This window comes from Salvelinus namaycush, chromosome 2, assembly GCF_016432855.1.
Source record: "Salvelinus namaycush isolate Seneca chromosome 2, SaNama_1.0, whole genome shotgun sequence".
Lineage (NCBI taxonomy): Eukaryota > Metazoa > Chordata > Actinopteri > Salmoniformes > Salmonidae > Salvelinus > Salvelinus namaycush.
The window spans coordinates 15,377,273-15,402,346 of record NC_052308.1 but is presented as its reverse complement, the minus strand read 5'-3'; the positions used below and the strand labels follow the sequence as shown (position 1 = coordinate 15,402,346).

At 45.3% G+C, this 25,074-nt stretch overlaps 1 protein-coding gene across 1 annotated transcript in view; it reads left to right on the top strand.

Moving 5' to 3' along the window:
- The window catches only part of megf6b (multiple EGF-like-domains 6b), a 109,793-nt gene extending 87,916 nt beyond the window's left edge, over positions 1-21,877 (top strand). The window contains exons 8-38 of the mRNA XM_038964148.1: positions 1,247-1,369; positions 1,472-1,594; positions 1,709-1,846; positions 2,516-2,638; positions 3,010-3,132; positions 3,275-3,451; positions 3,870-4,001; positions 4,153-4,281; positions 4,391-4,519; positions 5,344-5,478; positions 8,916-9,050; positions 9,176-9,301; positions 9,421-9,552; positions 14,489-14,617; positions 14,739-14,870; positions 15,029-15,157; positions 15,390-15,518; positions 15,656-15,784; positions 15,919-16,047; positions 16,846-16,974; positions 17,141-17,269; positions 17,394-17,522; positions 17,635-17,766; positions 19,909-20,037; positions 20,141-20,269; positions 20,423-20,551; positions 20,669-20,797; positions 20,886-21,014; positions 21,138-21,266; positions 21,420-21,548; positions 21,816-21,877. Coding sequence (XP_038820076.1) covers positions 1,247-1,369; positions 1,472-1,594; positions 1,709-1,846; positions 2,516-2,638; positions 3,010-3,132; positions 3,275-3,451; positions 3,870-4,001; positions 4,153-4,281; positions 4,391-4,519; positions 5,344-5,478; positions 8,916-9,050; positions 9,176-9,301; positions 9,421-9,552; positions 14,489-14,617; positions 14,739-14,870; positions 15,029-15,157; positions 15,390-15,518; positions 15,656-15,784; positions 15,919-16,047; positions 16,846-16,974; positions 17,141-17,269; positions 17,394-17,522; positions 17,635-17,766; positions 19,909-20,037; positions 20,141-20,269; positions 20,423-20,551; positions 20,669-20,797; positions 20,886-21,014; positions 21,138-21,266; positions 21,420-21,548; positions 21,816-21,877 — 3,986 coding nt within the window. The remainder of the gene's footprint in view (positions 1-1,246; positions 1,370-1,471; positions 1,595-1,708; positions 1,847-2,515; positions 2,639-3,009; positions 3,133-3,274; positions 3,452-3,869; positions 4,002-4,152; positions 4,282-4,390; positions 4,520-5,343; positions 5,479-8,915; positions 9,051-9,175; positions 9,302-9,420; positions 9,553-14,488; positions 14,618-14,738; positions 14,871-15,028; positions 15,158-15,389; positions 15,519-15,655; positions 15,785-15,918; positions 16,048-16,845; positions 16,975-17,140; positions 17,270-17,393; positions 17,523-17,634; positions 17,767-19,908; positions 20,038-20,140; positions 20,270-20,422; positions 20,552-20,668; positions 20,798-20,885; positions 21,015-21,137; positions 21,267-21,419; positions 21,549-21,815) is intronic.
- Positions 21,878-25,074: the final 3,197 nt, after the last annotated feature.

Sequence of the window (25,074 nt, the reverse complement as noted above, 5' to 3'; positions counted from 1 at the left end):
CGTCACATTTAATGGCGTTTCCTTTCACTCTCCCAGTGTATCGTTGGATCTCAGGTCTGACATGGGAAACTGCAGATGAAGTATGTTTGGTAGAAAGACTGCATAGCGGGCAAGTTGACAGAGTGTGATGTCACATTTTATTGTAAACATATGGTTTTCTCTTTTTCATCACAAATATAGGCTACATTACTGATCGTGAATGCACACTGAGTGAAGTGCACACTGTCTTTGGCTGAAGTAACCACGAGTGCAGAGAGAGAGAGCAGCTTTCTGTGCATGTTGAGTGACAGGCAGCTAAGAGAGAAAGCAGCCTGATACAGACATGAAACTAACTGTGGATAACCATGCTTGCAGGAGCTTTAAGCTGTAACTATACAATTGCAACATGTCTAAGTAATGGATAGACGGAGAGGGGAGAGTGTAGGCATGATACAAGCACGACAGCATCTAGAGAGTTGAGGGAAGGGTATTTGTGAATCCAAGGTGTCCTTTTGAAGGGTTTGTCATAACACTATAGATTCATAGCTGCCAATAGTTCATGTCCAACAAAATGTCGGAGGAAGGGTAAGTTGGACTTCCATTCAGGAGATGAGACGTTAAATTAGTGTGAATACAACCCTGATTTGAAGTGTTCACTCGTCTTTCCTGTTTTCTCAACATTAGTTAACATTATGCTCTGACAGCCCAAGACTCAGACATGGAATGTCTGGCCCTCTTCTCTTTCTCTTTCTCTCTCTCTCTCTCTGAGCGATGAGGTGGACTAGTTCTCTCTGAGGGAAGGAAGATTATAATTACTGTCTTTTAGACGCTTTTACGTTGTAATGGTTGGCCAGGACCAGCTTCCTCTAATTTCTGCAGTGCTGAAGCTTCTCACTCCAGCTGCTGTAGTGTACAGGACAGGCAGATACAAGTTAAACGCACTTAAATATGCAGAAAAATACTCAGCCCAGTGTAGAGTTGGGACCTTTGTCTTGAGTAGTTGTGTCCGTGTGTATTAAAAGTACTTCTGCATTTTCGATAAATGTCCTCCCCCTTCACACTGATTTTTTAAAAATTGAACCTTTATTTAACTAGGCAAGTCAGTTAAGAACAAATTCTTATTTACAATGACAGCCTACCCCGGCTCAGCCCGGACGACACTGGGCCAATTATGCGCCGCCGTACGATTATATTTGTTAGAAATGTAAAATATTTTTCAAGATAAAGTGCTGTCAACATTAAACGTTGTGCGTCTCCTATGTTAAAGTGGAGAATCCATGTCATGATAAGAATGGCGGCTGCCAGCAAAACTGTCTTGTTGATGGTGGCAAGACCCACTGTGACTGTAGAAATGGGTACAAGCTGGCAGAGGACAGGAAGACCTGTGAGGGTAAGATGTCCACCTGTTGACTACTGCACTACTGTTCATACAGGGTCAATCATGTCTCTGTATTTAATAGATCCGTATATACTCTTTGTTTATCTGTCCCAGATATTGATGAGTGTGAGTCTGAACAGACGGGATGTGCTCATGGCTGCCACAACATCCCGGGCTCCTTCACCTGTGTGTGTGACACTGCCTACGAGCTGGGAGCAGACGGACGCCAGTGCTACCGTGAGTTTGGCTCCTATAATCATCATCATATCTTTGCCTGTTTGAAATGATCTGAAATGTACAAAATGTTTCAATCAGAAGTAATGGGAGAGTCATCTCATGTTTCTGTGACAGGGATTGAGATGGAGATTGTCAACAGCTGTGAGAGCAACAATGGAGGCTGCTCCCATCACTGCCAGCACTCCACTGGCGGCCCTGTCTGCAGCTGTAACCAGGGTTACCGACTGGAGGATGACCTCAAGACCTGTGTCGGTCAGTCTAGAGACTAACCTTTACCATTCAGAGATGAACCTTTAACATTCAGCTCAGCTAAGATCAGTCTGGAGACTAACCTTTATCATTCAATCTATAGACTAACCTTTACCATTCAGAGCTGAACCTTTACTGCTCAGATCAGTCCTTTACCATTCGGTCTAGAGACTAACCTTTACCATTCGGTCTAGAGACTAACCTTTACCATTCGGTCTAGAGACTAACCTTTACCATTCGGTCTAGAGACTAACCTTTACCATTCGGTCTAGAGACTAACCTTTACCATTCGGTCTAGAGACTAACCTTTACCATTCGGTCTAGAGACTAACCTTTACCATTCGGTCTAGAGACTAATCTTTACCATTCAGAGCTGAACCTTTACTGCTCAGATCAGTCCTTTACCATTCGGTCTAGAGACTAACCTTTACCATTCGGTCTAGAGACTAACCTTTACCATTCAATCTAGAGACTAACCTTTGCCATTCGGTCTAGAGACTAATCTTTACCATTCATTCTAGAGACCATTCAGCTCAGATCGGTGTTGGTCAGTCTAGAGATTAATCTTTACCCTTTAACTCAGGTCAGTTTAACATGTGCCTGGTTTGTAACATATCACAATATCATGATCATTCGAGTAATGCTTTTCATTGTGTGTGTTTTGTTTGGCAGACCTGGACGAGTGTGGAGAGGGAAGTTCATGCTGCGAGCAGGACTGTACCAACTACCCTGGGGGCTATGAGTGTTACTGCACAGCGGGCTACCGCCTCAACTCAGATGGATGTAGCTGTGATGGTATGTTCACCCTCTATAACCTTAGAATAGTGATCTAGTGGGGCACTCATTATACAATATAACTGTTGAACCTGGAATGCTTCCAGTTGAATAATATGTGCATGATGCTGTAACATTTTAGTCATGTTTCAAATCAAAGTTTATTTGCCACGTGCGCCGAATACAACAGGTCTAGCTAGACCTTACAGTGAAATGCTTGTTTGATGAAAAGGCAGTGTATTCTTTGGTTTTCTGTACATTGTTTATTACATAACAACATTTATTCAACTCTAAATTTGCCATTTATATCAATTAACATGACTGAGGAGCAGTGTTTTTGTAAGTGACTGGACTCTGGACTGTGTGTGTGTGTGTGTGTGTGTGTTGTGTAGATGTGGATGAGTGTCTGGCGGCCAACGGTGGCTGTGATCACACATGCCAGAACACCGCCGGCTCCTTCCAGTGTTTCTGCCGCCAGGGCTTCCGTCTGGACGAGGACCGACGCTCCTGTGAACGTGAGTTACACCAATCAAATTAAATGTTGTTGCCTAGGGCCACAGCACCATCACACTCCATGTGGACATCCTGGTAACCTGTTACTCTCTCTCTCTCTCTCTGTTTGTCTGTCTCTTTCTCTGTCTCTCTCTCACTCTGCAGCGCTGGGGAATACAGTTGAGGCCCTGTCTAGTGGGGGCCAGGATATTGTGGGGACCCTGGCTCAGCCCCAGCTCGCCCTGCTGCAGGACTACAACCAGCGCCTGGAGCGCTATGATGACTATGAGGATGATGATGCTAGAGAGCTGCTGGCTGAGAGCACGCTAGCAGAGAAATTTGGTGAGCCACTGAACCCGAACACAGACACTGGGCCTGTATCTTATTATCTCCGTGTCTGAGCAACAGGAGGTAGACTACCAGACCTCCTTATTTGCTTACTAGTTACTTGGCAATTAAATACCCCACAGCAGGTGGCAAATTGGTTAGCCTCATATTCTGAGGCTGTTTTTTGTATACCTCTGTAGTAATGGGGAAGCTTATAGACTGTGGCAGGGGGCTATGGCAGAGAGCCATAGGATCTGTTTTGTGTTGTTCCTTGATTTATTAATGTGAAAACAGTAATCAGTATTGTATTATTTAAGGTCATCTCACCAGGGGTTGCTAGGAAGAATTTAGTTGAAGATTTGCAAATCCCTAACCACAAGCAGATATTTTTCTAGAACGTTATAGTCAGTAATCTCTTCTGTCCTGTGTGCAGTGTGTCTGAACAACACGTTTGGCCATGACTGCAGCCTGACCTGTGAGGACTGCTCTAACGGAGGGCTGTGTGGCCCAGGGAGAGATGGATGTCACTGTCCCGATGGATGGACAGGCCTCATCTGCAACCAGAGTCAGTATATACACACAGTGTACACAGACACTGCACTCTCAACACAGTAAATAATACATCTGATCAATATTATGTCTGTGTTTCTCTGTGGAACGACACGTCTCTTTCTGTATAATGGATAAATATATAACGTTTTATTCTATTCTAACAGCTTGTTCCGAGGGATCCTTCGGCAGGAACTGCTCATTCCCCTGTAAGTGTAAGAACGGAGCCACCTGTGACACTGTCAATGGGAACTGTCGCTGCCCACCTGGGGTCAGTGGAGACATGTGCCAGGATGGTGAGTAACTACTGGTTAACAGATACTGTACATACAAAAAAACATTATCAGTTATTCAGACACTATTGAAACGTTCAGTTGCCTGATAACAATATCTTGTTGTCTGTAGGCTGTCCTAAGGGCTTCTATGGGAAACAGTGCAATAAGAAGTGTAACTGTGCCAATAACGGGTGCTGCCACCGCACCTACGGAGCCTGTCTGTGTGACCCTGGACTCTACGGGAGGTTCTGCCATCTACGTGAGTCACTCACACTGCTGACCCCTCACCTCTAATCTCTACCTACACTGAGTGTACAGAACATTAACAACACCTTCCTAATATTGAGTTGCACGCCTCCTTTTGCCCTCTGAACAACATCAATTCATCGGAGCATGGATTCTGCAAGGTGTCGAAAGCGTTCCACAGGGATGCTGGCCCATGTTGACTCCAATGCAAGTGTTGAGCGTGAAAAACCCGGCAGTGTTGAAGTTCTTGACACAAACCGATGCGCCTGGCACCTACTACCATACCTTGTTCATAGGCACTTAAATATTTTGTCTTGCCCATTCACCCTCTGAATAACACACATACACAATCCATGTCTCAATTGTCTCAAGGCTTTAAAATCGTTCTTTACCCTGTCTCCACCCCTTCATCTACACCCTGCTGGTCATCTATGAACATTTGAACATCTTGGCCATGTTCTGTTATAATCTCCACCCGGCACAGCTAGAAGAGGACTGGCCACCCTACAGAGCCTGTTTCCTCTCTAGGCTTCTTCCTAGGCTCTGGCCTTTCTAAGGAGTTTTTCCTAGCCACCGTGCTTTTACACCTGCATTGCTTGCTGTTTGGACTTTTAGGCTGGGTTTCTGTACAGCACTTTGTGACATCAGCTGATAAATACGTTTGATTGATTGCTTGAAGTGGATTTAACAGGTGACATCAATAAGGGATCATAGCTTTCACCTGGATTAACCTGGTCAGTCTATGTCATGGAAAGAGCATGTTTTGTATACTCAGTGTATATCGATAACATTCAGGTCTTATTCAATATTTTTCATGTTATCTCCTTCCCTATCCAGTGTGTCCCAAGTGGGCCTTTGGACCGGGCTGTTCAGAGGAGTGTGAGTGTGTCCAACAGAACACTCTGGAGTGTCACCGTCACCACGGCACCTGCGTCTGCAAGCCCGGTTGGCAAGGCAATGCGTGCAGGGAAGGTCAGTGGCAGGAAAAAGTTATGATCATCTTCCTACATCACACACTGTTCTGTAGCTGTAGATGCAGCCCTTTACATCACACTGTTCTGTAGCTGTAGATGCAGCCCTTTACATCACACTGTTCTGTAGCTGTAGATGCAGCCCTTTACATCACACTGTTCTGTAGCTGTAGATGCAGCCCTTTACATCACACTGTTCTGTAGCTGTAGATGCAGCCCTTTACATCACACTGTTCTGTAGCTGTAGATGCAGCCCTTTACATCACACTGTTCTGTAGCTGTAGATGCAGCCCTTTACATCACACACTGTTCTGTAGCTGTGGATGCAGCCCTTTACATCACACTGTTCTGTAGCTGTAGATGCAGCCCTTTACATCACACTGTTCTGTAGCTGTGGATGCAGCCCTTTACATCACACACTGTTCTGTAGCTGTAGATGCAGCCCTTTACATCACACTGTTCTGTAGCTGTAGATGCAGCCATTTACATCACACTGTTCTGTAGCTGTAGATGCAGCCCTTTACATCACACACTGTTCTGTAGCTGTGGATGCAGCCCTTTACATCACACTGTTCTGTAGCTGTAGATGCAGCCCTTTACATCACACACTGTTCTGTAGCTGTGGATGCAGCCCTTTACATCACACTGTTCTGTAGCTGTAGATGCAGCCCTTTACATCACACACTGTTCTGTAGCTGTGGATGCAGCCCTTTACATCACACTGTTCTGTAGCTGTAGATGCAGCCCTTTACATCACACTGTTCTGTAGCTGTGGATGCAGCCCTTTACATCACACTGTTCTGTATCTGTAGATGCAGCCCTTTACATCACACTGTTCTGTAGCTGTGGATGCAGCCCTTTACATCACACTGTTCTGTAGCTGTAGATGCAGCCCTTTACATCACACTGTTCTGTAGATGCAGCCCTTTACATCACACTGTTCTGTAGCTGTAGATGCAGCCCTTTACATCACACTGTTCTGTAGCTGTAGATGCAGCCCTTTACATCACACTGTTCTGTAGCTGTAGATGCAGCCCTTTACATCACACTGTTCTGTAGCTGTAGATGCAGCCCTTTACATCACACTGTTCTGTAGCTGTAGATGCAGCCCTTTACATCACACTGTTCTGTAGATGCAGCCCTTTACATCACACTGTTCTGTAGCTGTAGATGCAGCCCTTTACATCACACTGTTCTGTAGCTGTAGATGCAGCCCTTTACATCACACACTGTTCTGTAGCTGTGGATGCAGCCCTTTACATCACACTGTTCTGTAGCTGTAGATGCAGCCCTTTACATCACACACTGTTCTGTAGCTGTGGATGCAGCCCTTTACATCACACTGTTCTGTAGCTGTAGATGCAGCCCTTTACATCACACACTGTTCTGTAGCTGTGGATGCAGCCCTTTACATCACACTGTTCTGTAGATGCAGCCCTTTACATCACACTGTTCTGTAGCTGTAGATGCAGCCCTTTACATCACACTGTTCTGTAGATGCAGCCCTTTACATCACACTGTTCTGTAGCTGTAGATGCAGCCCTTTACATCACACTGTTCTGTAGCTGTAGATGCAGCCCTTTACATCACACTGTTCTGTAGCTGTAGATGCAGCCCTTTACATCACACTGTTCTGTAGCTGTAGATGCAGCCCTTTACATCACACACTGTTCTGTAGCTGTAGATGCAGCCCTTTACATCACACACTGTTCTGTAGCTGTAGATGCAGCCCTTTACATCACACTGTTCTGTAGCTGTAGATGCAGCCCTTTACATCACACTGTTCTGTAGCTGTAGATGCAGCCCTTTACATCACACTGTTCTGTAGATGCAGCCCTTTACATCACACTGTTCTGTAGATGCAGCCCTTTACATCACACTGTTCTGTAGCTGTAGATGCAGCCCTTTACATCACACTGTTCTGTAGCTGTAGATGCAGCCCTTTACATCACACTGTTCTGTAGCTGTAGATGCAGCCCTTTACATCACACTGTTCTGTAGCTGTAGATGCAGCCCTTTACATCACACTGTTCTGTAGATGTAGATGCAGCCCTTTACATCACACTGTTCTGTAGCTGTAGATGCAGCCCTTTACATCACACTGTTCTGTAGCTGTAGATGCAGCCCTTTACATCACACACTGTTCTGTAGCTGTAGATGCAGCCCTTTACATCACACACTGTTCTGTAGCTGTGGATGCAGCCCTTTACATCACACTGTTCTGTAGCTGTAGATGCAGCCCTTTACATCACACTGTTCTGTAGCTGTAGATGCAGCCCTTTACATCACACTGTTCTGTAGCTGTAGATGCAGCCCTTTACATCACACTGTTCTGTAGCTGTAGATGCAGCCCTTTACATCACACTGTTCTGTAGATGCAGCCCTTTACATCACACTGTTCTGTAGCTGTAGATGCAGCCCTTTACATCACACTGTTCTGTAGCTGTAGATGCAGCCCTTTACATCACACTGTTCTGTAGCTGTAGATGCAGCCCTTTACATCACACACTGTTCTGTAGCTGTGGATGCAGCCCTTTACATCACACTGTTCTGTAGCTGTAGATGCAGCCCTTTACATCACACTGTTCTGTAGCTGTAGATGCAGCCCTTTACATCACACTGTTCTGTAGCTGTAGATGCAGCCCTTTACATCACACTGTTCTGTAGCTGTAGATGCAGCCCTTTACATCACACTGTTCTGTAGCTGTAGATGCAGCCCTTTACATCACACTGTTCTGTAGCTGTAGATGCAGCCCTTTACATCACACTGTTCTGTAGCTGTGGATGCAGCCCTTTACATCACACTGTTCTGTAGCTGTAGATGCAGCCCTTTACATCACACTGTTCTGTAGCTGTAGATGCAGCCCTTTACATCACACTGTTCTGTAGCTGTAGATGCAGCCCTTTACATCACACTGTTCTGTAGCTGTAGATGCAGCCCTTTACATCACACTGTTCTGTAGCTGTAGATGCAGCCCTTTACATCACACTGTTCTGTAGCTGTAGATGCAGCCCTTTACATCACACTGTTCTGTATCTGTAGATGCAGCCCTTTACATCACACTGTTCTGTAGCTGTAGATGCAGCCCTTTACATCACACTGTTCTGTAGCTGTAGATGCAGCCCTTTACATCACACTGTTCTGTAGCTGTAGATGCAGCCCTTTACATCACACTGTTCTGTAGCTGTAGATGCAGCCCTTTACATCACACACTGTTCTGTAGCTGTAGATGCAGCCCTTTACATCACACACTGTTCTGTAGCTGTAGATGCAGCCCTTTACATCACACACTGTTCTGTAGCTGTGGATGCAGCCCTTTACATCACACTGTTCTGTAGCTGTAGATGCAGCCCTTTACATCACACTGTTCTGTAGCTGTGGATGCAGCCTTTTGTAGGGATTTATGTGTCTAACTTTCCTCTCCGCCCCCTCCTCAGAGTGTGACCCAGGCACGTTTGGCCCAGGCTGTGAGAACAAATGTGAGTGCCCGCTCAGAGTGTCTTGTGATCATGTGACCGGGCAGTGCCAACGCTTGTGCCCGGCTGGTCGCCGTGGAGACAACTGTGATCAAGGTAGGTTGTCCTGTTGGTCATATGGGAGGGGCATAATTCTCTGATGTCATGGGGTCACTATGTAGGATTATCGTATGCAGCCTCTCTTAGTAAGACTACCATTGTCTCTCCGTCCTCTCCTTTAGACTGTCCAGAGGGGAGGTTTGGGCCAAGTTGCACTCAGGCCTGTGACTGCTCAGGGGCTCCATGTGACAGAGTGAGTGGCCAGTGCCAGTGTCCTGCAGGAACATCAGGAAAACGCTGTGAGAATGGTAAGAGAACAATCAGATCATTAAGTTGAGTTTATTTTATCATGTCACCCGACAACTATGTCAAAACATTGTGATATATTGATGTTGACGCTAACTCATACTCTTTATTTGTGCTATAGTGTGTGTGAAGGGCTTCTGGGGTGCGGGATGCTGTGAGGCCTGTCCAGCCTGTGAGAATGGAGGAGTGTGTGACAAACACAACGGGACGTGTTCCTGCCCTCCTGGGTACATGGGCAGGCTCTGTCAGAACTGTGAGTATGAGTGAGTCAATGGAAGAACTGTGATCAAAGATTCTCGTGGTAGTTGTGGTTTAATTTTAGAAAGAGATGTTAAAAGATTGATGAGCTTGTTGTGGGTCATTAAAACATCAACCACACCACATTCCCCTCCGTCTGAGGCACAGACAGGTCATAAACACTGTTTTCATCAGGCGTGTTTTCACGGAGAAGGAAAATGTTATTCTTGTGTAACCAGCGGTTTTCTTGTTAAATGCCGTCAGATGCTTGCATGTCACTTCGACCAGTGTCATGGGAACTTACCGTACGGTGTTCCAATATGTGTGTTCACAGTATGTAGAGTATGCGTGACTCTTTGGCTCACAGTGCTATCATACAGTATGTAGAGTATGCGTGACTCTTTGGCTCACAGTGCTATCATACAGTATGTAGAGTATGCGTGACTCTTTGGCTCACAGTGCTATCATACAGTATGTAGAGTATGCGTGACTCTTTGGCTCACAGTGCTATCATACAGTATGTAGAGTATGCGTGACTCTTTGGCTCACAGTGCTATCATACAGTATGTAGAGTATGCGTGACTCTTTGGCTCACAGTGCTATCATACAGTATGTAGAGTATGCGTGACTCTTTGGCTCACAGTGCTATCATACAGTATGTAGAGTATGCGTGACTCTTTGGCTCACAGTGCTATCATACAGTATGTAGAGTATGCGTGACTCTTTGGCTCACAGTGCTATCATACAGTATGTAGAGTATGCGTGACTCTTTGGCTCACAGTGCTATCATACAGTATGTAGAGTATGCGTGACTCTTTGGCTCACAGTGCTATCATACAGTATGTAGAGTATGCGTGACTCTTTGGCTCACCGTGCTATCATACAGTATGTAAAGTATGCGTGACTCTTTGGCTCACAGTGCTATCATACAGTATGTAGAGTATGCGTGACTCTTTGGCTCACCGTGCTATCATACAGTATGTAGAGTATGCGTGACTCTTTGGCTCACCGTGCTATCATACAGTATGTAGAGTATGCGTGACTCTTTGGCTCACAGTGCTATCATACAGTATGTAGAGTATGCGTGACTCTTTGGCTCACAGTGCTATCATACAGTATGTAGAGTATGCGTGACTCTTTGGCTCACAGTGCTATCATACAGTATGTAGAGTATGCGTGACTCTTTGGCTCACAGTGCTATCATACAGTATGTAGAGTATGCGTGACTCTTTGGCTCACCGTGCTATCATACAGTATGTAGAGTATGCGTGACTCTTTGGCTCACAGTGCTATCATACAGTATGTAGAGTATGCGTGACTCTTTGGCTCACCGTGCTATCATACAGTATGTAAAGTATGCGTGACTCTTTGGCTCACAGTGCTATCATACAGTATGTAGAGTATGCGTGACTCTTTGGCTCACAGTGCTATCATACAGTATGTAGAGTATGCGTGACTCTTTGGCTCACCGTGCTATCATACAGTATGTAGAGTATGCGTGACTCTTTGGCTCACAGTGCTATCATACAGTATGTAGAGTATGCGTGACTCTTTGGCTCACAGTGCTATCATACAGTATGTAGAGTATGCGTGACTCTTTGGCTCACAGTGCTATCATACAGTATGTAGAGTATGCGTGACTCTTTGGCTCACAGTGCTATCATACAGTATGTAGAGTATGCGTGACTCTTTGGCTCACCGTGCTATCATACAGTATGTAAAGTATGCGTGACTCTTTGGCCCACAGTGCTATCATACAGTATGTAGAGTATGCGTGACTCTTTGGCTCACAGTGCTATCATACAGTATGTAGAGTATGCGTGACTCTTTGGCTCACCGTGCTATCATACAGTATGTAGAGTATGCGTGACTCTTTGGCTCACAGTGCTATCATACAGTATGTAGAGTATGCGTGACTCTTTGGCTCACAGTGCTATCATACAGTATGTAGAGTATGCGTGACTCTTTGGCTCACAGTGCTATCATACAGTATGTAGAGTATGCGTGACTCTTTGGCTCACAGTGCTATCATACAGTATGTAGAGTATGCGTGACTCTTTGGCTCACAGTGCTATCATACAGTATGTAGAGTATGCGTGACTCTTTGGCTCACAGTGCTATCATACAGTATGTAGAGTATGCGTGACTCTTTGGCTCACAGTGCTATCATACAGTATGTAGAGTATGCGTGACTCTTTGGCTCACCGTGCTATCATACAGTATGTAGAGTATGCGTGACTCTTTGGCTCACAGTGCTATCATACAGTATGTAGAGTATGCGTGACTCTTTGGCTCACAGTGCTATCATACAGTATGTAGAGTATGCGTGACTCTTTGGCTCACCGTGCTATCATACAGTATGTAGAGTATGCGTGACTCTTTGGCTCACCGTGCTATCATACAGTATGTAGAGTATGCGTGACTCTTTGGCTCACAGTGCTATCATACAGTATGTAGAGTATGCGTGACTCTTTGGCTCACAGTGCTATCATACAGTATGTAGAGTATGCGTGACTCTTTGGCTCACAGTGCTATCATACAGTATGTAGAGTATGCGTGACTCTTTGGCTCACAGTGCTATCATACAGTATGTAGAGTATGCGTGACTCTTTGGCTCACAGTGCTATCATACAGTATGTAGAGTATGCGTGACTCTTTGGCTCACAGTGCTATCATACAGTATGTAGAGTATGCGTGACTCTTTGGCTCACAGTGCTATCATACAGTATGTAGAGTATGCGTGACTCTTTGGCTCACAGTGCTATCATACAGTATGTAGAGTATGCGTGACTCTTTGGCTCACAGTGCTATCATACAGTATGTAGAGTATGCGTGACTCTTTGGCTCACAGTGCTATCATACAGTATGTAGAGTATGCGTGACTCTTTGGCTCACAGTGCTATCATACAGTATGTAGAGTATGCGTGACTCTTTGGCTCACAGTGCTATCATACAGTATGTAGAGTATGCGTGACTCTTTGGCTCACAGTGCTATCATACAGTATGTAGAGTATGCGTGACTCTTTGGCTCACCGTGCTATCATACAGTATGTAGAGTATGCGTGACTCTTTGGCTCACCGTGCTATCATACAGTATGTAGAGTATGCGTGACTCTTTGGCTCACAGTGCTATCATACAGTATGTAGAGTATGCGTGACTCTTTGGCTCACAGTGCTATCATACAGTATGTAGAGTATGCGTGACTCTTTGGCTCACAGTGCTATCATACAGTATGTAGAGTATGCGTGACTCTTTGGCTCACAGTGCTATCATACAGTATGTAGAGTATGCGTGACTCTTTGGCTCACAGTGCTATCATACAGTATGTAGAGTATGCGTGACTCTTTGGCTCACAGTGCTATCATACAGTATGTAGAGTATGCGTGACTCTTTGGCTCACCGTGCTATCATACAGTATGTAGAGTATGCGTGACTCTTTGGCTCACCGTGCTATCATACAGTATGTAGAGTATGCGTGACTCTTTGGCTCACAGTGCTATCATACAGTATGTAGAGTATGCGTGACTCTTTGGCTCACAGTGCTATCATACAGTATGTAAAGTATGCGTGACTCTTTGGCTCACAGTGCTATCATACAGTATGTAGAGTATGCGTGACTCTTTGGCTCACAGTGCTATCATACAGTATGTAGAGTATGCGTGACTCTTTGGCTCACAGTGCTATCATACAGTATGTAAAGTATGCGTGACTCTTTGGCTCACAGTGCTATCATACAGTATGTAAAGTATGCGTGACTCTTTGGCTCACAGTGCTATCATACAGTATGTAAAGTATGCGTGACTCTTTGGCTCACAGTGCTATCATACAGTATGTAAAGTATGCGTGACTCTTTGGCTCACAGTGCTATCATACAGTATGTAGAGTATGCGTGACTCTTTGGCTCACCGTGCTATCATACAGTATGTAGAGTATGCGTGACTCTTTGGCTCACAGTGCTATCATACAGTATGTAAAGTATGCGTGACTCTTTGGCTCACAGTGCTATCATACAGTATGTAAAGTATGCGTGACTCTTTGGCTCACAGTGCTATCATACAGTATGTAGAGTATGCGTGACTCTTTGGCTCACAGTGCTATCATACAGTATGTAGAGTATGCGTGACTCTTTGGCTCACAGTGCTATCATACAGTATGTAAAGTATGCGTGACTCTTTGGCTCACAGTGCTATCATACAGTATGTAGAGTATGCGTGACTCTTTGGCTCACCGTGCTATCATACAGTATGTAGAGTATGCGTGACTCTTTGGCTCACAGTGCTATCATACAGTATGTAGAGTATGCGTGACTCTTTGGCTCACAGTGCTATCATACAGTATGTAGAGTATGCGTGACTCTTTGCCTCACAGTGCTATCATACAGTATGTAGAGTATGCGTGACTCTTTGCCTCACAGTGCTATCATACAGTATGTAGAGTATGCGTGACTCTTTGGCTCACAGTGCTATCATACAGTATGTAAAGTATGCGTGACTCTTTGGCTCACAGTGCTATCATACAGTATGTAGAGTATGCGTGACTCTTTGGCTCACAGTGCTATCATACAGTATGTAGAGTATGAGTGACTCTTTGGCTCACAGTGCTATCATACAGTATGTAGAGTATGCGTGACTCTTTGGCTCACAGTGCTATCATACAGTATGTAGAGTATGCGTGACTCTTTGGCTCACAGTGCTATCATACAGTATGTAGAGTATGCGTGACTCTTTGGCTCACAGTGCTATCATACAGTATGTAGAGTATGCGTGACTCTTTGGCTCACAGTGCTATCATACAGTATGTAGAGTATGCGTGACTCTTTGGCTCACAGTGCTATCATACAGTATGTAGAGTATGCGTGACTCTTTGGCTCACAGTGCTATCATACAGTATGTAGAGTATGCGTGACTCTTTGGCTCACAGTGCTATCATACAGTATGTTTGTGTGCTGTAGCATGTCCGACAGGACGGTTTGGTGTTGGATGCCAGCTGCGCTGCCTGTGTGAAAACAGCGGGCGCTGCCACCCTGTCACGGGCCGTTGCACATGTGCCCCTGGCTGGACCGGACACAACTGCAGGAAAGGTAGAGTGGGTGTGGCATTGAACACAGTCTCAAATAAATACAAATAAATAAATATAGCTTACGCTCACTGAATGTAAACTGTTCAATTAAAATGTCTCCTGTTTGTTTGTTTCCATGGCAGCCTGTGACGCCAGGCACTGGGGGGTGGACTGTGCTGAGAAATGTGACTGTAAGGATGGTGATGGGAGCTGTGATGCGGTGACGGGCCAGTGTAACTGTGAGGCCGGCTACACCGGGACACAATGCTATGACAGTATGTGTGTGAGAGTCCTCAACCAAAATATCTGATATCAGGTGTTTGTGGGTTGTTTCCTTTCAGTCTAGTCTTAGTACTGAGACAGAACAATAGCAGACTATCTCAGAGCACACACCTATCACTCCCTACTGTACTTGTGTTCATCTGTGTCTCAGAGTGTCCCGTGGGCTATTTTGGGCTAGGCTGTCTGCATCACTGTCAGTGTGACAACAAGGGCACATGTGACCATGTGAGCGGAGCCTGCACCTGTCTGGTGGGCTGGACTGGAACCTTCTGTGAGAAACGTAAGAGAACCTCCCAAAATCTCTCTAAACCTTATCCAGAATCCAAACTATAAATCGTATCCATAGACTGAACTGTATCTGTAATTCAGTTCAATTAGCCTATAGGAATCATTGAGTTATTAACATTGTGGATTGATATGCTTTATTGTTTGCTGTAAAGGCTCTGTGTGTGTGTGTGTGTGTGTGTGTGTGTGTGTGTGTGTGTGTGTGTGTGTGTGTGTGTGTGTTTTAGCCTGTCCCCAGGGCTTCTATGGGTTGGACTGCCAGGAGAAGTGTGTGTGTGTGAACGGAGGCCACTGCAGCCATGTCACTGGGGTGTGTGTGTGTCCTGCAGGGTGGATTGGTCCTACCTGCAACCTGAGTTAGTATTGGACTTCCCCCACTTCAGTCAGCCTACAATATAAAACATTTCATATCAGATATTTATTACCAATGTGTGTTTAACATTGATATGATTTGTTCTTTAGAAGTAAACAGTTTCTTATCTTTTTCTTGCAGCATGCCAGGCTGGTTTCTACGGGGAGAGCTGCAGCCAAACCTGCGGTTGCCATAACAATGGTAGCTGCCACCCGGCGAGCGGGCAGTGTGTGTGTACACCAGGCTGGACAGGGCCAAGCTGCTTACAGGGTGAGTGTGGACAGGGAGAATAGGAGCAGATCACTACTCCTATCTTACCATCCACGATACATTGCATGTGTCCTGTATAGAAAATATTTGTAGGGCTATAAAGTAATGAACATGGGTCTACCATTTCCCCCTAGAATGCCCAGTAGGCTTCTATGGAACAGACTGCTGCCAGCGTTGCCTGTGCCAAAATGGAGCCACGTGTGACCGAATCAGTGGGCAGTGTACGTGTGCCAGCGGGTGGATGGGCGCAGCCTGTGAGCTAGGTGATTGGTACTGAAACAGCCATAGAGTCACCATGACCCTAAGTGACCATACTCATGCCTTACTACCATATAATATCATATTCTGTGACTGTTGACCTAAAGCATTTATCCAATCAGGATAATTGTTCCCCATTCAGTACCAGTCAGTTACTAGAAATGCAGGCTATGGAAAAGCATCAAGGCTCTGGCTGGAGTAGTCTGGACAGACATGCCTAAGAATAGCATTACCTGAAATGGTAGAAACCATTTAGAACATTGGCCCTGTGGTTTGTTTTACTGTATTCAGGAAACAAATTAGTCTCCATCCTAATTTGCCCTGGCTTAGCTCATTTGTTTTTGCCTGGTGCTGTTCCCTGGCAGTGTGTGTGACACAGAGCTGCATGCTCCTCAGACTGCAGACAGTCTGCTAGACCCCACAGTCTCCTGTCTGCCCTGTAAACATCTCACTCTAGACCCAACGCAGAGGCTCTATTTCACCACCCTACTCTACTCTACATCACACACTATCCTCCCATAGCACCCATATAAACCTTTCCATGGGTCGTCCATGCCAAACTCAGCCCCAGGCCCCTTATTCCACTCCAGGCACAGGAAATCTCTAATGCTGCTGCTGTGTTACCTAGCAACTCCACTCTGTGGTTAGTTATCACCTCCTTGAGCCAACTTTCTGCTAGGTCAAACCACCGGGTTTGGAGAAGGTATTGCTGTCCTCAGCAGAAACACTATAGGTTTCCCTGTTAGCCTGTAGTTGGTTTCACTGCTCTGATGTGATGTCATGTTGGTGTGTTGACGTTACAGAGTGTGGAGCGGAGCAGTTTGGGGCCGACTGCCAGCAGCAGTGTCAGTGTGAGAACGGGGGACAGTGTGACAGACAGACGGGCAAGTGCACCTGTAGTCCTGGCTGGGTCGGAAAGCGCTGTGAAAAAGGTGAGAGAGACAGAGAAGCGGACATTTACTGTCTTTGTGATCATCAATGTTGGGTGCAGTGAACACAGCAGTGAACACAGCAGTGAACACAGCACCCTCTTGTGAGTGAATGTTCTTATCACATCCAGTCTCTGAGTTCCTCCTCTCTCCTTTACCTCCCCCTCAGCCTGTGGGTCAGGCCTGTTTGGAGCTGGCTGTGAGGAGAGCTGTCAGTGTGAGCATGAAGCCCCCTGTCACCACGTCACCGGGCACTGCCTGTGTCCACCAGGTTGGAGGGGACCCCTTTGTGACAAAGGTAGCCTAGTTTTAATGATAACAACTTTTTATATTGTCATAGCCTGTTGCACACTGGTTATCGCTGAAAGGAGTTTCAGCCATACATGTTCAGGATTTTTACTGCCGCTCCTTTTCACCTCCAGCCTGTCTTCCTGGTACCCATGGCAAGGGCTGTGTGCAACGCTGCACATGTCCCCAGGGTACTTCCTGTCACCATGTCTCTGGGGAGTGTGGCTGTCCCCCTGGATTCACTGGCAATGGCTGTGAACAAAGTGAGGACTGTACTACCCTCTCAGCTCTTCTCCTCTCTGTCAATCTGGACTTTCAGCTGTAATGTCTCCTTTTTCAAGTTTCTTACCTCTGTCTGTCTGTCTACCCCACCAGCCTGTCTGTCAGGGACATATGGGCTCAACTGTAACCAGGTGTGCCAGTGTTCTGAGACCAACCAGCTCTGCCACCCAGTGACTGGGTTTTGTTACTGCGCCCCAGGCTTCCAGGGTCCTAAATGTAACCAGGGTATGTATTGTGTAATATTCATATGTGTAAACATACTGAATTATAGTTGGATGCATTTTACCACCATATCATATGATTGGTTAAGACCACCCAAATGGTTAGGTGATGGTCAGTTTGATCCTGGTTGGCGACACGTGAACATGCCAGTTATAGCTAGCTAATAAAGAGCTACGTTAAGAAATATCCTGTAGTACTGCATTTTATTATTTTGTACAAAGTGTGCAAAACAAGACATATTGTACACTACCACCCTCTGCTGGTACCAACTCAGAGGCCTTGTTGTTAGAGTGTCCACCCTGAGATTGGAAGGTTGGGAGTTCGATCCCTGGCCAAGTCTGAAAAAAGGGACCTGATGTGTCTCTGCTTGGCACTAGGCATTAAGGAGATAAGGCACATTTTTTTCAACTAGGCAAGTCAGTTAAGAACAAATTCTTATTTACAATGATGGCCTACCCCGACGACTCTGGGCCAATTGTGCGCCGCCCTATGGGACTCCCAATCATGGCCGGTTGTGATACAGACTGGAATCGAACCAGGGTCTGTAGTGACGCCTCTAGCACTGAGATGCAGTGCCTTAGACTGCTGCGCCACCCGGGAGCCCCCAGAAACTACAGCCCCCTCTTGCAGCATGAACTGTCATGTTGTCCACCCAAAGAGAATTAAGGTGCACACAGGTCGAGAGACAAATTTGAGGTGCCAGACAGTGACATTCAATACCGCCCTGCACAATCTTGCCTGCATCTAGCTGATATAGGGTGTAATCATTAGTCCAACAGTTGCAAACAATAGTTTCTATTAGACAAATTCAGGTATGTTTATGCCCGTTTTTGCTCCGTTTGCTTCCATTTAAGAAACAGAATCGTCGTAATGAATACACCCCTGATCACGCGTAAACAGAGTTCAATCTCTAAACAGCCACGTTGTATTCCTGCTCTTCCCTTCGCTTGTGGACTTCAACGCACAACACATCAGCTGTATGTGACCAGGCGAAAAAACCTTTCCAAGCCAAACCTCTACAAACAGCCTACATCGTTGTCACCATATTAGCTAAAGTAACGTCATAGTCAGCATAATTAATAGAACTAACACGTTAGTAAACACTCTACAATCATGCGGTACAGTGTACAGTCAGTAAGCAGTTACATCGGCGGGCCCCGGTGGCAATACAATTGTGATACCAAAAGCTTACCTTGACTTGGAAGAGTTCCAGTGTTGTGTTGGAAAGCCATAGCCGGCTGGCTAACATAGCATCCCTCTCTTTGAGCGGGGTCTTTTAAGTAGGCTAAACTAGCTAGATGCATTTGCTAGCTAAGTAAGTGAAACTGAAATTTAAAAAAAAAATGACAATCTCTCTCTGTCTCTCTATTTCTCTCTTGCTTCTCATTCATTTTGGAAGAAATTAATTTGTTCAATACTTTTCAACTATTGTCTTTCTCTCTCTTTGATTCAACTACTCAACACATTTTATACACTACAGTGCTTGCTAGCTGTAGTTTATGCTTTCTGTACTAGATTCATTTTGATTGGGTGGACAGTTCATGCTGCAAGAGCTCTGATAGGCTGGAAGACGTCCTCCGGAAGTTGTCATAATTACTGTGTAAGTCTATGGAAGGGGGTGAGAACCAAGAGCCTCCTAGGTTTTGTATTGAAGTCAATGTACCCAGAGGAGGACAGAAGCTAGCTGTCCTCTGGCTACACCATGGTGCTTTCCTACAGAGTGCTGCTGAGGCTACTGTAGACCTTTGCAAAGTATTGTGTTTTAATCAGTTATTTGGTGACGTGATTATATTTAGTATAATTTTATCTAAAAGGGATAACTTAAATGTTTTACAATTTACATTTTTATGAAATTCACTGAGCAGGATGGTCCTCCCCTTCCTCCTCTGAGGAGCCTACAATGGTGTACTTGTACAGCAAGCTACCTCACGCTACAGAAACAGGAGATAGGCTCCTGCTCCTTTGAGTCGTTCCGGCTCACACACGCCAAGGCTCGTGCACTTACTTACTTTACCCTCTGTTGGTAATGACACCTTCATAACCATCCATAGGGGATGTCATTGCTCTAGGGATTATTTTTGTATTTTTTTCTCTCTTTCAGTGTGTTAAAAGATTTCTGGTCAAATGCTTTGTTTTGGCTCCTAGGGTGTGTGGAAGGTCGGTATGGTCCCAACTGCGAGCGAGAGTGTCGGTGTCAAAACGGGGGGAAGTGCATCTCCACCACTGGCACCTGTGAATGTACAGCAGGGTTCATCGGAGCACACTGCAACATCAGTGAGTTCATACTCAGCTTTTTAAATCACTTAATGTATATGCAGTAATAGCATAGCATCTGCATTAACACTATGGTCCCTAATGGCCTGTACTCTTTTTACAGCATGCCTAGCGGGACGTTATGGGCATGATTGTGCCCGTGTGGTGCTGTGTGGAGAGGGGGCACAGAATGATCCTGTCACTGGTATATGTCACTGCAGCCCTGGACAAAGAGGAGAGGACTGTGGACAAGGTACGGTTCCTACTGAATCCAGTTGAACAGATCACAGTGTGGAATTATTTTTACAACACCAATATGATTGTTTGCGTCTCTGTCTGTCTATAAGGTAAAGAGAGTTTTGTAATATGTGTGTGTTTGTAATGTGTAGTTTCTGCGTATTGGCAGGCTGTGCTCCTGGATGGTTTGGAGGGGACTGTGCTCAGCGCTGTAACTGCAGTAACGGAGGACTGTGTGACTCTGTCTCTGGAAGCTGTACCTGTGGTCTGGGCTGGACCGGGCCTCACTGTGATACAGGTGAGCGATACTGTACAGTAAGTACACCTATGCAAAATCATAAGAAATGGCTAACTCATCCAGGAGATGAGATGGGTTTAACTGCTGTCTCACTGTGTCTGTCTGCTTGTGTGATAGAATGTCCTCCAGGGACGTTTGGAGCTAACTGCCAGCTGAAGTGTGACTGCCGGAACAACGGAACCTGTGACAGATTGACAGGAACCTGCCTGTGTATCCCAGGATACTACGGACGTCAGTGTGAAAATGGTGAGTGACACACGTCAGCACTCAGTCAGAACAGTGAAAGCCACTGGCATTGCATCCTCTATCAAAAGTGTCCTGTGCCTGTCCTCAGCATGCCCCCCTGGTCTCCATGGCCCTCTGTGCCAGCTCCAGTGTGACTGTCTGAATGGGGCGTCCTGCCACCCCTCCACAGGCCTCTGTGTGTGTCCTCCTGGGTACCACAGCTCTCGCTGTCACAGAGGTGAGACATCTGCCACATAACTGACCTCATACTATCTATGATGAACCACCAATTGCAGGATCTATAGAAGAAAGACTAAATATGTTGTTGCTCTCCATCTTTCTCCACCATGTCAACTTTCAGAGTGTCACCAGGGCAGGTTTGGTGTGAACTGTGCCAAATCATGTGACTGTGTGGAGGGCACACCCTGTGACCCTGTGAGTGGCAGGTGTCTGTGCACCTCAGGGAAGACTGGACCCAGATGTGACATTGGTAAGAGCCAGTAATACTGTATGTTTAATTGGAAGCATTCAGTAATTTCTATGTGATGGTAGTACAGCAAGTGCCAACCCAATATTCCCCATCTGAGCCTATTTCCAATTATATTCTTGTGTCTGTCTTACCTGCATGTGTGTTTATTGTCAGACTGCAAAGCAAACCGCTATGGGCCAGACTGCACAGAGAGGTGTGAGTGTGACAACGGGGCTTATTGTGACCATCGGAACGGACGCTGCACCTGTCTCAACAGCTGGATCGGACTCACCTGTCAGGAAGGTAATAGTGACTCATCAACACCACACTTCCCTCACAGTACAGGACTGGGTATAATGAAGCTGGACTGGAGAGAAAAGTTGACTGGAACTGACATGTTTATAATGAACAACTTATTATAGTGCTGACAAGTTGTTTTGTCTGTAGTGAAATTGCACATAATTGTTGAGGTTGCATTTCTCCTCCGTGGTGCTGTTTGTCTATAATGAATGTGTGCTGAGATAAAGAGTAAACTGACAGCTCCTCTTACTGTGTGTGTCCTGTCCTCAGGTGGGCCTCCACGTCTCCCCTACAGAAGCCGGAAGGAAGGATATCTCACATCCGGACAATAACGCATTATAGCTCCCCCTTTTGGTTGGAGGCTCCAATCCCCTCAACGAGCCTCCGACTGTAAGAGACTGAGGCAGCAGCACAAGCTTCACTGAAGCCGAACTGAAGTGGATTAAAAGTGTGGATATTATTATTTCAGACATACACACCCCAACAGGAGAGGATATTGCTGCGCCCACAGTAGCTGGATGACAGACATGGAGAAATAGACTCTCAGGGGAAATTTACTCTGTTTGCTCTGGGGTGGATAATGCTTTGGTGTGTGTGCGTATCTGTGTTTTGAACTGTGAAGGGCTTTTCATTGTGTGTGTAGTGTATATGTACGGTGCCCACTCAGGCATGGCCTGACTCATCAGTGATGAGGTCCTGGATGTTGTGACCTCCTTCTGGTAGTTAGAGGGAGGTCAGGTGTTACCAGGACTACCCTCCTCTGCACACTCCCATCCTGGACAAAGAACCTACGGGATATAGGAGATGTGTGTGGAGATGGGCTAAATGTCCAACACATTCTTGATTTCAGAGATCCACTGACTCACTCTGAGATATTTGTTTTGTATACTTGGCAATGTTAAAATATTTAATGTTGAGTTTTTTTGTAATTTCCCACTGGAATTATGATGGAATTTGTGCATATACCATATACAGTGGCTTATGAAATTATTCACCTCCTTGGCATTTTTCCTATTTTGTTGCCTTACAACCTGGAAATAAAATAGATTTTTGGGGGGTTTTTATCATTTGATTTATACAACCTGCCTTTCACTTTGAAGATGCTAAATATTTTTTATTGTGAAACAAACAAGAAATAACACAAAAAAACAGAAGACTTGAGCGTGCATAACTATTCACCCCTGCAAAGTCAATACTCCGTAGAGCCACCTTTTGCAGCAATTACAGCTGCAAGTCTCTTGGGGTATGTCTCTATAAGCTTGGCATATCTAGACACTGGGATTTTTGCCCATTCTTCAAGGCAAAACTGCTCCAGCTCCTTCAAGTTGGATGGGTTCCGCTGGTATAGAGCAATCTTTAAGTCATACCACAGATTCTCAATTGGATTGAGGTCTGGGCTAGGCCATTCCAAGACATTTAACTGTTTCCCCTTACACCACTTGAGTGTTGCTTTAGCAGTATGCTTCAGGTCATTGTCCTGCTGGAAGGTGAACCTTCGTCCCAGTCTCAAATATCTGGAAGAGTGAAACAGGTTTCCCTCAAGAATTTCCCTGTATTTAGCGCCATCCATTCATCATTACTTCAATTCTGACCAGTTTCCCAGTCTTTGCCAATGAAAAACATCCCCACAGCATGATGCTGCCACCACCTTGCTTCACTGTGGGGATGGTGTTCTCGGGGTGATGAGAGGTGTTGGATTTGTGCCAGACATAGTGTTTTCCTTGATGGCCAAAAAGCTCAATTTTATTCTCATCTGACCAGAGTACCTTCTTCTATATGTTTGGGGAGTCTCCCACATGCCTTTTGGTGAACACCAAACGTGTTTGCTTACTTTTTTTCTTTAAGAAATTTATTTTTTATGGCCACTCTTCCGTAAAGCCCAACTCTGTGGAGTGTACGGCTTAAAGTGGTCTTATGGACAGATACTCCAATCTCCGCTGTGGAGCTTTGCAGCTCCTTCAGGGTTATCTTTGGTATCTTTGTTGTCTCTCTGATTAATGTCCTCCTTGCCTGGTCCGTGAGTTTTGGTGGGCAGCCCTCTCTTGGCAGGTTTGTTGTGGTGCCGTATTCTTTCCATTTTTAAATAATGGATTTGATGGTGCTCTGTGGGATGTTCAAAGTTTCAGATATTTTTTTATAACCCAACCCTGATCTGTACTTCTCCACAACTTTGTCCCTGACCTGTTTGGAGAGCTCCTTGGTCTTCATGGTGCCGCTTGCTTGGTGGTGCCCCTTGCTTAGTGGTGTTGCAGACTCTGGGTCCGTTCAGAACAGGTGTATACAGTTGAAGTCGGAAGTTTACATACACCTTAGCCAAATACATTTAAACTCAGTTTTTCACAATTCCTGACATTTAATCCTAGTAAAAATTCCCTGTCTTAGGTCAGTTAGGATCACCACTTTATTTTAAGAATGTGAAATGTCAGAATAATAGTAGAGAATTATTTATTTCAGCTTTTATTTCTTTCATCACATTCTCAGTGGGTCAGAAGTTTACATACACTCAATTAGTATTTGGTAGCATTGCCTTTAAATTGTTGAACTTGGGTCAAACATTTCGGGTAGCCTTCCACAAGCTTCCCACAATAATTTGGGCTCATTTTGGTCCATTCCTCTTGACAGAGCTGGTGTAACTGAGTCAGGTTTGTAGGCCTCATTGCTCGCACACGCTTTTTCAGTTCTGCCCACAAATATTCTATAGGATTGAGGTCAGGGCTTTGTGATGGCCACTCCAATACCTTGACTTTGTTGTCCGTAAGCAATTTTGCCACACCTTTGGAAGTATGCTTGGGGTCATTGTCCATTTGGAAGACCCATTTGCGACCAAGCTTTAACTTCCTGACTGATGTTTTGAGATGTTGCTTCAATATATCCACGTAACTTTCATTCCTCATGATGCCATCTATTTTGTGAAGCGCATCAGTACCTCCTGCAGCAAAGCACCCCCACAACATGATGCTGCCACCCCCGTGCTTCACGGTTGGGATGGTGTTCTTCGGCTTGCAAGCCTCCCCGTTTTTCCTCCAAACATAACGATGGTCATTATGGTCAAACAGTTCTATTTTTGTTTCATCAGACCAGAGGACATTTCACCACAATGTATGATCTTTGTCCCCAAACTGTAGTCTGGCTTTTTTATGACGGTTTTGGAGCAGTGGCTTCTTCCTTGCTGAGTGGCCTTTCAGGTTATGTCGATATAGGACTCGTTTTACTGTTGATATAGATACGTTTGTACCTGTTTACTCCAGCATCTTCACAAGGTCCTTTGCTGTTGTTCTGGGATTGATTTGCACTTTTCGAACCAAAGTACGTTAATCTCTAGGAGACAGAAGGCGTCTCCTTCCTGAGCGGTATGACGGCTGCGTGGTCAAATGGTTTTATATTTGCGTACTATTGTTTGTACTGATGAACGTGTTACCTTCAGGTGTTTGTAAATTGCTCCCAAGGATGAACCAGACTTGTGGAGGTCTACAATATTTTTTATGTGGTCTTGGCTGATTTCTTTTGAGTTATGATATCAAGCAAAGAG